General features: G+C 46.1%; 1 protein-coding gene across 1 annotated transcript in view; it reads left to right on the top strand.

The window, feature by feature from the left end:
* glrbb (glycine receptor, beta b) overlaps positions 1 to 12,372 on the top strand; it is a 224,840-nt gene that overhangs the window by 112,589 nt on the left and 99,879 nt on the right. The window contains exons 5-7 of the mRNA XM_067992734.1: positions 7,956 to 8,185; positions 8,298 to 8,380; positions 10,390 to 10,530. Coding sequence (XP_067848835.1) covers positions 7,956 to 8,185; positions 8,298 to 8,380; positions 10,390 to 10,530 — 454 coding nt within the window. The remainder of the gene's footprint in view (positions 1 to 7,955; positions 8,186 to 8,297; positions 8,381 to 10,389; positions 10,531 to 12,372) is intronic.

Here is a 12,372-nt window from a genome sequence, read left to right as displayed (position 1 = left end):
TTTAATGATGCCTCACCCCAGGTATCATCAGATGGGGTGAGGAGGAGGGGGAGGACAGAGCTCTTCCACCCGGCGGGCGGGAGGAAGCGGCCTGCCTCTGCCACCAAGAAGGCCTGGCTCGAGGTGGCAGAGGAGGTCACCTGCACCACCAACATATCGCCCACCTGCATACAGTGCAGGAGGCGCTCCAATGAACGCAGTAGGTCAGCCACAGTGAGAACACGTAGTCTTTCTCCTACACTCCGTCTGCCACATCACTGCCCCCACCCCACATCTCCTTCGGCACCGCCAACACTACTCTGTCACATCACCCCTCATACCCACTCAAACCTCATCCTCATCTTACCTGCACCTACTCACCTCGCGAGTACTCACCCCGTCACTAACACGCAACCCAATCCTCATCTAATCTCATGGCTCTATCCCATACTCACCCTCTCGTGCATCTCTCTCACGGCCAGCCTCACTCAACCTGCCACCACCTGTGCTGCAGCCACAGGGCATGCATCACATATGTGCAGTAGGCAGCGTAAGGAAAACGTGTCGTGAGCATGAAGGGGATGCACAAGGGTGTTTGAGGGTTTGTCATGGGTGTTACCTATATTGAATTTCAGAACAACTCACATCACACATTATATTGGCACCACCACTGCCATGTCTCCGCGAATCCTGTCTGTTTTGTGCAATAATGCCCGCTCCTGGGTATCACTATGAGGACCCACCACTGATGCTACTGCAGAGTAGGTGCAGGTGTATTTGCAGGGCTCTTCCACGCAGACGACTGAGAGACATCGGCGGTGTACCCGGCTGCACCCTGGAAGGATGCGGTGGAGAAGTTGTGGAGGGCAGTGGTGACTTTGGCAGCGACAGGTAAGCAGATGGTGCTGGGGCCAGCCAGGAGCAGCTCGGCATGAAAGAGGCTGCAGATGTCCACGACTACATGTCGAGTGAATCTGCGCCTCCGTGTGCACTGCTGCTCGGACAGGTCCGGGGAGCTGCGCCTCGGTCTGTGGACCCTGTGGCGAGGGTAGTGCCCTCTGCGACGCGTCTCTCTCTGCGGTAGCCCTCCCTCCTGCTGTACAGGTGGATGTGTCACAGCTGTCTGTTGTGGAGCTCCACGTGTCAGAGGTGGATGGCGAGGCTGGTGATGCTGTTCGCCCTCCGAGGGGGTCATGACTGCAGCTACGACGGCCCCCATCCGCAATATGTACATCTGAGGGGGTCCGCAAGGTCGGTACATGTCTCCGGACCCCGGGGTGAGTGTGCAGGTTGGTGACTTTGACCGTCAGGAGGGGGGTGGTGGAGACCACACTTTGTCCCAAGTGACAGAGCGGCCTCCTGCAATGAGTGAGGGTCTTCCCCCCCCCCCCACCTGTCAAATGGACCTTTGCAGCTGCCACAGGCTGACGGCTGCAACACGTCCAGTTCAACGAGGACTGTTTCCCCCAGTGTGTGAAACACTCCCATGTTTCTCCAAGATCACACACAGTCCCTTAATCAGGTCAGTTAATGACCTGAACAAGCAAAATAAATACACTCAAGTGGCATCCCGCTGGCTTTAATTGCCTGCGGGATTCCCACCAGCGGGGGCTACGCACGCACCCCCGCACGTCATCGGGGAACCCGGAAGTGGGCGGGATCGTGGCGCGATCAGGTCACGTGCCTGGATATCGGGATTTTCGGGGCCCCCCGGCTGGAAACGCACAGGAAACCCGCTGGTAAAATCGAGCCCATTGACTGAAGAAGAGACATGGGGGCCAATTTCCATCCCCTCCGCTGGGCAAGAACAGGGGTGGCAGCACGATGAAAATAGCAGCGCAGCATTTACTACCCTGTTTCCGCTGACGTTCGGGTCGCCACCATTTTGTTTGGGGCCGTGAAACGGGTGGCCCAGGCACCCGTTGGAAACAGGTGGGAGCTTTATTAGCTTATGCAAATCAGGATCCTATCATGTCAATAGAACCCTGATGCAATTTTGAAGCACTATTGGGAGGAATGTGTGCAACGCACGCTCTGCCCATTGGTACCTGGCATTCAGTGGCCTAACCAGAGGTTGTTCAAGGGACCACTGCAGGCTGCTCAGAAAAAGTCTAAAAACAGGTTTCTGAATCTTTTTTTGTGGGATTAGGAAGACCATTCAATTCTCTCCTGGCCGCACAAAAATCGACCCTCGTGTTGCCTGGCTGTCCAAGGCCCTCCCTTGGGACCGTCCCCCCACCCTCCAACTTATCTGGACTGGTTAGGCTCTGCAGCGCAGCTGCCAGATTTTTCTTCTCTTTTGATTAGCAAACTGCTCCAAATAAGTAAGCATACGAACATACGTAATTGACGGGCAGGAAAAGATCAGCTAGTCCATCAAATCTGCCCCACGCACCATGATGGCTGGAGCATCATGATTAGACACTTCCCACCCACCCCTCCCACAGCCATGTAATCTCTTTCTGCTATCTCTGCCCCATTAAAGAACTGGTCCAGCTACCCCCTACAGGCATGCAGGGAGTGAGCACCCACCATACCAACCGGCAATGTATTCCAGAGGCTCACTACTCTCTGGGAAAAGAACTGCCTAACATCTAGTCTATTCCTACTTTTACATAATTTAAACTCACGTGCCCTGGTCTTCTCTAATCTGTTAAACTGGAATAATCTATCAATAGGACTGCTATCCAGCCCTTTAATTATTTTATAGTCCACTATCAGGGCGCCCCTAAGTCTACGCTGCTCTAAAGTAAATAGATCAAGGTCCTTAAGCCTATCTGAGTAGCTGAGTTTCTTTAAGCTAGGAATAATTCTCGTAGCTGTCCTCTGGGACTTTTCCAAGACTACTCTATCATCCACTATTTGGGGGGACCATAACTAGTTGTGAGCTACTGGCAAAATTCCACAAACTTGGATATTTATTGTATTCTATTATTAAATGAGAACATAACAATGAATATTTTAATGAAAAATATTAAGAATATAGTCTTCTGGAGGAGTAGGTGGGACAGTAGCTAATTTGGAGCTTTCTAGTAAAATTGAAGTCATTGGGAATCAGGGGGAAAACTCTTCATTGGCTGGAGTCATACCTAGCACAAAGGAAGATGGTAGTGGTTGTTGGAGGCTAATCATCTCAGCCCCAGGACATTGCTGCAGGAGTTCCTCAGGGCAGTGTCCTAGGCCCAATCATCTTCAGCTGCTTCATCAATGACCTTCCTTCCATCATAAGGTCAGAAATTGGGATGATTGCACAGTGATCAGCTCCATTTGCAACCCCTCAGATAACGAAGCAGTCTGTGCCCGCATGCAGCAAGACCTGGACAACATCCAGGCTTGGGCTGATAAGTGGCAAGTAACATTCGCGCTAGACAATGACCATCTCCAACAAGAGAGGGTCTAACCACCTCCCCATTACATTCAAGGGCATTACCATCGCCGAATCCCCCATCAACGACATCCTGGGGGTCATCATTGAGCAGAAACCTAACTGGACCAACCACATAAATACTATGGCTACAAGAACAAGCCAGAGGCTGGGTATTCTGCAGCAAGTGACTCACCTCCTGAACCCCCCAAAGCCTTTCCGTCATCGACAAGGCACAAGTCAGGAGTGTGATGGAATACTCTCCACTTGCCTGGATGAGTGCAGCTCCAACAACACTCAAGAAGCTGGACGCCATCCAGGTCAAAGTACCCCATCCACGACCTTAAACGTTTACTCCCTCCACCACCAGCGCACTTTGGCTGCAGCGTGTACCATCTACAAGATGCACTGCAGCAACTTGCCAAGGCTTCTTCGACAGCGCCTCCCAAACCCGTGACTTCTACCATCTTGAAGGACAAGGGCAACAGGCACATGGGAACACCACCACCTGCACATTCCCCTCCAATACACACACCATCCCGACTTGGAAATATATCGCCGTTCCTTCATCATCGCTGGGTTAAACTCCTGGAACTCCCTTCCCAACAGCACTGTGGGAGAACCTTCACCACACAGATTGCGGTTCAAGAAGGCGGCTCACCACTACCTTCTCTAGGGCAATTAGGGATGGGCAATGCCAGCGATGCCCACATCCCATGAACAAATTTTTTAAAAATTCTGTGTGTAAACTGAAAAAGTCCCCTTTGCAGTACTCACAAAGAATGTAATGCCTAAGGTGATAATTTAACACTGAACATGATGAAACATGATGAATAAAATAAACCATTTGTCCATTGTCTTCTGCCCTAGGGCAGGTTCCTAACTCAATTGTCATACAAGATTCTTGAGTTACTAGGGAATAGTAGCTGAGATGGTTCACTGTTGCCTTCCTCAAAATTTTCATTTTCAGAGTACCTTCTCCTAGGTGGGCTGCAACCAAGGCTCAAGAGCCCCACCTACCCTTTACAGTTCGTTGGAGGGAGGTGGGCTCACCCCCATCCATCGGACACTCACTGGGGCTGTCTGGAGCGGGGCCTGAACACAACCCTTCTGACTCCGAGGCCGGAATGCTTCCACTGAGCCAGTGGTCACTCCATCTGTATGTGAGTATCCTGCTGGATGTCAACCCAAATTTGGAGACCATGGTGTGGATTTTCCCCGAGAGTGATATCAGGGTGGCTGGTAGAAGCGTCGGCTGACCACCCTGTAGTTCCAGTCGATTTTGAGGGTCGACGGGCTGCGGCCCGGAACTGAGCATACTAGGGCAGCCTGCCAAATCTGGGCTGCCGCAATATTTAGCGGTCTGGTTGGCCTCCAGGCTGGAAGAAGGTAGCTTCTTGGGTGAGGGGGTGGTGATCTCTGGGAGGGGGACCCAGAGTGGCAGCAGCCCAGACTAGGTTTGGGAGCCAGGAGGAAAACGACTGAACAAAAATGAAGAGGTTCTTACCCTTCAGGTCCTCTTTGGCCACATCGGCATCTGCTGCTGATCTGAGCTTGAACGGCACACACACAGGCTAAATCTGGCAGTCAGGGTCCTATTGACATCATAGGACCATGATTTCCATTTTAAATGGGCCTACAGCCTGATTATGGGGGCCACTCAAAACAGGCACCAGAGAACATTGCTGCAGCCACAGTGGTAGCAGCAGGTCATTACTGCTCCATTTCTGCCAGGCAGAAGGGGCAAAAATTCAACCCAATATTCTAGTCTCCACTTACCAGGGCTGTCTGGAGCGGGGCTCGAACCCTTCTCACTCAGAGGTAGGAATGCTACCACTAAGTCAGAGGCTCGCTTCATAAAATAATCATTGAACAGGACTTTTAAGATTAGAGCATTAGGTTAACATGATTAACAGTGAATGTCAACAGAAACTAATGCTAGAGGAGCCTTAGGGAGCTAGGAAAGAGATTAATAAGCAGGACCTCAAAGGTAGTAATCTCTGGATTACTCCCGGAGCCACGCGCTAGCGAGTATAGAAATAGGAGGATAAAGCAGATGAATGCCTGGCTGGAGAGATGGCGCAGGAAGGAGGGCTTTAGATTCCTGGGGCATTGGTACCGGTTCTGGGAGAGGTGGGACCTGTACAGGCCAGATGAGTTGCACCTCAACAAAGCTGGGACCATTGTCCTCGCAGGGAGGTTCATCAGTGCTGTGGGGGTGGGGTGGGGGTTAAACTAATTTGGCAAGGGGATGGGCACCAGAATGTAGCATTGGAAAGGAGAAAAATGGTGCACAAAGGATTGGGAGAGGCAGATAGCATTAGAGTAAGAAATAGTACAGTATTAGGTGGGATCAGACTTAGAGAGAATACAAGAAGGTCTAAGATAGATTTACAGTGCATGTGTGTAAACGCACAAAGCTTGGTAAATAAGGTTGGTGAGCTGCAGATGCAAATAGCCACGTGGGAACATGATCTCATGGTGATAACAGAGACCTGGCTCAAAAAAGGCAGGATTGGGTAACAAGGTGTTTAGTAAAGATAGGGAAGGAAAGAAAGTTGGGGGGGTTGGTGGGAGTATTGATTAAGGAGAATATTGCAGTGCTGGAGAGAAAGGATGTCCTGGAGGGGTCAAGGACAGAATCTATTTGGTTAGAGTTAAGAAACAATAGAGGTGCCATTACACTACTGGTTGTATTCTATAGGCCACCAACTAGTGGGGAGGATATAGAGGAGCAAATTTGGAAATTACAGAGAAGTGCAAGAGCTATAGAGTAGTGATAATGGGGGACTTCAATTATCCTAATCTAGACTGGGATAGGAATAGTGTAAAGGGCAGAGAGGGGGAAGAATTTCTGAAGTGTTCAGGAGAACTTTCTTGATCAGTACATTTCCAGCCCAACGAGGAAGGAGGCATTGCTGGATCTGGTTCTGGGGAGTGAGGTGGGTCAGGTGAGCAAGTGTCAGTAGGGGAACATTTAGGGAACAGTGATCGTAGTATTATAAGGTTTAGATTAGCTATGGAAAAAGACAAGGAGCAATCTAGAGTAAAAATGCCTAATTGGAGGAGGGCCAATTTCAGTGGGTTGAGAATGGATCTGGCCTGGGTAAATTGGAATCAAAGATTGGCAGGCAAAACTGTAATCGAACAATGGGCAGCCTTTAAAGAGGAGATGGTTCGGGTACAGTCTAGGTACATTCCCACGAGGGGGAAAGGTAGGACAACCAAAGCCAGAGCTCCCTGGATGGCGAAAGTGATAGAGAGTAAGATGAAGCAGAAAAAGGGGGTGTATGACAGATGTCAGGTTGATAATACAAGTGAGAACCAGGCTAAATATAGAAAGTTTTGAGGGGATGTGAAAAAGGAAACAAGGGGGACAAAGAGAGAGTTTGAGAATAGACTGGCAACTAACATAAAAGGGAATCCAAAAGTCTTCTATAGGCATATAAATAGTAAACGGGTAGTAAGAGGAGGGGTGGAGCCAATTAGGGACCAAAAAGGACACCTACGCATGGAGGCAGAGAACATGGCTGAGGTACTAAATGAGTACTTTGCATTCGTCTTTACCAAGGAAGAAGATGCTACTAAATGAATAAAGAAGAGGTACTAGAAAGGCTGGCTGCACTTAAAGTAGATAAGTTGCTGAGTCCGGATGGGATGCATCCTAGGTTGCTGAGGGAAGTAAGGGTGGAAATTGCAGCAGTACTGGCCATAATCTTCTAATCATCCTTAGATACAGGGATGGTGTCAGAGGATTGGAGAATTGCAAATGTTACACCCTTGTTCAAAAATGGGTGTAAGGATAAACCCAGCAACTGCAGGCCAGTCAACTTAACCTCAGTGTTGGGGAATCTCTTAGAAACTTCAGTTAGGGACTTTGGTTACGTGGATAGACTGGAGAAGCTGAGGTTGTTCTCCTTAGAGCAGAGAAGGTTGAGATGAGATTTGATAGAGGTATTCAAAATCATGAGAGGTCTAGACAGAGTAGATGGAGAGAAACTGTTCCCATTGGCAGAAGGGTCGAGAACCAGAGGATGCAGATTTAACGTAATTGGCAAAAGAACCAAAGGCGACATGAGGAAAATCTTTTTTACGCAGCGCGTGGTTATGATCTGGAATGCACTGCCTGAAAGGGGGTGGAGGCAGATCCAATTGTGGCTTTCAAAAGAGAATTGGATAAGTATTTGACGGGAAAAAATTTGCAGTGCTACGGGGAAAGGGCAGAGGAGTGGGATTAGCTGGATTGCTCTTGCAGAGAGCCGGCATTGGCTCGGCGGGCCAAAAGGCCTCCTTCTGTGCTGTAACCATTCTATGATTCTAGAGATTTGTCATTCTGATGCAGCCAGTAGTTTCCATTCACCTGTGAGATTATCAGCAAAATGGATGCAAATATTATTCTCTATAAATAAAATGTCAACATTTAATTAGTTCCAATGAGAGGTCCTACATTAACCTATTCTTCTCTTTCAGATGCTGATCAATCTGCTGTTTATTTCCAGCATTTTATTTTTATTTCAGATTTAGAGCATCACAGCTTTTCTTTTTAAATTCTCTATAATTGTTGTATTTTTCACATACGACTAACCTGACCTTCAGCTTTTGTTTTTGGTAGGACTATAGGGTCAATATCTTCCTCAGACAAAAATGGAATGATCCTCGACTCAAACTGCCAACTGATTTTAAAGGTTCAGACGCGCTGACTGTGGACCCCACAATGTTCAAATGCTTATGGAAACCTGATTTATTTTTTGCAAACGAAAAGAATGCAAATTTCCATGATATAACGCAAGAGAACATCCTGCTCTTCATATTCCGCAATGGTGATGTGCTGCTCAGCATGAGGTGAGATAAAAACTTACGACTCCTAAAGAAGACACTGAATGCATTTGCTGAAAGCTATCTTTTTATAACTGTCAAAAGTGGGTAATGTTTTTCCTTCTCTTTCGTATTTCAGGTTGTCCATAACTCTTTCATGCCCACTTGATTTGACTCTGTTTCCCATGGACACGCAGCGCTGCAAGATTCAACTGGAAAGCTGTACGTTTCTTGAACATTTTCATAGACAGATCGGTGTTGATGAGCTTGTTGATTTTCAGATAGTTGCTGTTCGTACAAAGTTAGCTGAACTTTTTGTTTGATGTCATGTTTCAGAAAAAAATGTTTTTCATGGTTCAGCGAAGGGAAAATTTCAGCCAGAAGGGACGATTTTCACTCTCGTCGCGGGCAGTAAATAGGCAACCGTGGATCATTGGAACTGAAAATCAGCCAGGGAGTACATCTGGTGGCTGAACCACAATGCCAATTGACCGCCCGTGCCAAACATTGAAAATTATCCCCAGAGTTCCTGATCCTGATCACAGTTTAGTGACCCTTGTTGGAAAAGATGCATGTGTGGATGTCAGGTGAAGACTGAATTTTGTGAATTGGCTTGGCTCTGGAAACCCTGCCAGAAGTTACCATCTAGACTCAGACGTGAAGAGTGACCACTTAGGCAAGGTCCTGGAGGGCTGCAGGCACCCTCTGAATTGCACCTCAGCAAACTTTACTTCCTTCGAAAAAGGGGGAAATTCGGGAGAATTTTTTTTGTTGAAAATTTCAATATAAAATTATATTTTTTGGTGGAGGTCTGACTATAAATTAAATTAATGACTTATTAGGTTAGAAATTACTGATGGTCATTTTAACAGATGAACACTTAATGCATTCTTATGACATTTCTGTGTTATTTTGAATTGTAAAAATAATGAACAAAGGAATCTCGTAAGTACGTATTAAGCATTTTTCCGTTAATACCACTGACAGTAATTTCTAGCCCGTAGCTCCCAAACTACTAATAACTTGGTCAGCAGTGTATTTAATTTCTGATTATTTGTGTACAAAGTGACTTTGTTAGATGCCAATCAAACACTTACAACATGGAGGCAAAGGATTTGCCATTAACACATAATTAATAGTTTGCCACTGGGTATGAGAACAGATTTAATATTAATATCAGAGTAATAAAGATGATTTTTGAGTCTTCACACAGCGAATATCAGAAAATCGAATGGATGGGAACACATGCTTGTAATAGAGCTGCCCTATTTGTGGAGGAGAATTGGCAGGTTCCTTTATAGTTGTGCATTCTGACCTGCCCAATCTCCCGATATCACAGACCCAGGAAAATCTCCCCAATAATGTTTTGTATATAGAAAAAAGATACAACACTTTGAAGTAACATGGGTTTTAGTATTCGCACAAAATTGCGATTGACTAGTAAAATGTACTGGTTGCGGAAATGTGCTGGGTTTGTTCAGTAAATTAGCAGGCTTACTTTGAAATAAAATCAGGAAATGCTGAAAGTACAAAGCATACCTGTCAGCATTGGAAAAGAGACAAGATGGTTTAGTGTTTGGATGCTGACCCTTTGTCAGAACTCAGTACTAACCTTTTGTGGCTTCAGTAAACAAGTATAACCTTGATGAGCAGGGGAGGAAAATGTGATGGGGAGCTCTTCTGTTGGCTCCCACCAATACCACCGGAAGTGATGTTAGAGGTATAATATGTCCAACCAAATATGGGATAACATCTTACAATGTATTTCTCATCATTTGCGCACTGGACAAAGCTGGGTGCCAGCAACATCAGTGTATTCCAGGTGACCAGTGTTCCTATGGCCATGTGAGGGGCGGGGGTTAGACTTTGGTTTGTCTGGTTCAGTTGATTGCAGAGTGCAAATTTAGATAAGTAAAAGTTTTATTGAAATTTTGAAGTGTTCAGTCAGCAAGTGTTGCAGCAATTTCCCCTCCCCCCCCAACCTGATGCAGGTGCCATAGAGGTGCTGTAAAAGGCCCGAGTGCCCACCCTAATTATGTAAATCAACTTGACCTTAGGAGATGGGCTAAGCTCAGGGATGCAGGCAAGGGGTGAGTGGGAGTCCCACCCTACCAAAGATCCGCCGCCATTGCGGCCAACCAGAAAATCTGGGTTACTGTTTTTGTGTCAGATTTCCAACATTTGCACTTATTTCTTTAATTGTATGTACTGGTATTTTCTTTCTTTTTCAGTTGGGTATACCACAGATGACCTTCGATTCATATGGCAGAGTAAAAACCCTGTTCAGATGGAGGAAATTACATTACCACAATTTGACATTAAAGAGGAGGATATTGAGTATGGAAACTGCACAAAATATTATAAAGGCACCGGTGAGGATTTCTCATATTAATCTTACAAACTTATTTTGGTGCAACGTTTTGAAGGCAAAGGCGTTGGACAGAGACTACATTGCATGAGTCTCAGTTTGGAAGCTCCATTTGGTTTCAACAAGTAACATATGGAATTTTCCCAAATCAAACCAACTGCAGTTAAAATCCATCTTTAACACCAGAAAAAACATGCTGTCAGTTTAAATTTCTTTGCGACTGTAAGAAAAAATACATAGGCACATCCAGATTGAGCTGGAAAAGGTTAGGTTTTTGATCAAATTCCAGCTGTTTTGATGTTCAGTCCTGCTCAAACATTCCAAACATATACGGTTAAAAACCTCAAAGGCCTTGAAATTATTCTGTGCAAATACCAGCGCACAAACCTGTTTACATTCAATTCCTTTGTCTGCTATTTTACTTGAGACATTAAAGTAAACAGGTTAACAACTCCATTAAAACAGTGGCCAAAGGAATTATATACAAATGTGTTAAGCACTTGTATGATAATATTTGCACAGCATAATTTCAAAGCCACAGTATTTTTAAAAGGAGAGATTCTTTTCCCAACTAAACTGTCTTGCCATTGGATGAAATTAATTTCCATTTTATCCTCAGTTAGAAGTAAAATGATCCTTCAAATGTATTCTCACCTTTTTTCACCTGCAGTATCTTCTCTACAGTGTGCCCTATCCAGTCCTACAGTCCAAGTAGGTGTATGTAAGTAGCCAGGGATCTTTTGAAGCATCCTCTTCATGCATCAGTGCCACTAATGCATCAAAGGAGATAGTGTAGATGATTGACAAATTAGAGGAACTGTTCACTGCAGTCTATAATGTTCGCCATAAATTCACATTGTGTTCTTATTTAATTTTACAAAATGTTACTTTTCACCTGATTGTCATTTCCCCAAAAGAGGACAGAAAGATTGGCCCTGATATTTATGGGGAGGCGTGGAGGGAGTGGGGGCGTGTGTCAGCAGCTGGGAAACCCGGAAATACTGGGAAGGGGGAGGTCCTGCCGAATTTAACGGCAGGACCGCATTAGAATTTTTAAACTCTGTTTCCGGTCAGCTGGATAGATTGAGATCGCCTTGGGGGGGAGGGGGGGTGGGAAGAGATCACAGTGGGGGCTGGCAGATCCTGGGTGGGTGAAGAGATGGCTGCAGAAGATGTGTTTGAGGGGCCGGGGGAAACACTCCTGCTCCTCCTGGCCCACAAGCAGTGCTGGAAAAGCATTTACCTGCTGGATCTGGCAGCTTCCGCTCCCTTCAGCTGCCGAGTTTCCCGAGCCCTGGGAGCAACGCAACCTCATTTAAATATTAAAATCACTGATCCACCTCTCCAGTGCAGGTTTCTCGGCCTCCCCAAAACCCACCGCGGTAAAACCGCAAATAGGCACGTTCGCGGTGGGATGGGGTTGGCTTTTGCGTTCTTAACAATTTAACCCCACTCCCTGACCCTCTCCCATGTCATGGTGAGGGGGATGGGGGTTAAAATTTCCCCCATTGTATTCTTTCTCCATCTTTATGTGTATGAGCTTAATAAATAATGCTTTGGTGGGTTTTAACTAATAGGATGATGAGGTCAATAACCTAGAATAAGTTCAATGTTATATCAAACCTAAGGTTATTCTGCTTCTTAAATGCTGCCATTCATCATAAAGCTAAGTACAGATGAGGGAGGTGTGTCAGACTTGCCCTTCATAGAATCAAGAAGACATTAAAGCATCTAACTGACCACTGAATGATTCCAGAGTTTTTGTCTTCACTACCCCAGCTAAAAGCCATTTTAGGTATCAATTACTCTGAGTGAGGAATTGCTTCCTGAACTTGCCTTTTATTAT

The sequence above is a fragment of the Heptranchias perlo genome, chromosome 1, assembly GCF_035084215.1.
Source record: "Heptranchias perlo isolate sHepPer1 chromosome 1, sHepPer1.hap1, whole genome shotgun sequence".
NCBI classification, from domain to species: domain Eukaryota; kingdom Metazoa; phylum Chordata; class Chondrichthyes; order Hexanchiformes; family Hexanchidae; genus Heptranchias; species Heptranchias perlo.
This window is presented reverse-complemented; position numbering and strand designations above follow the sequence as displayed.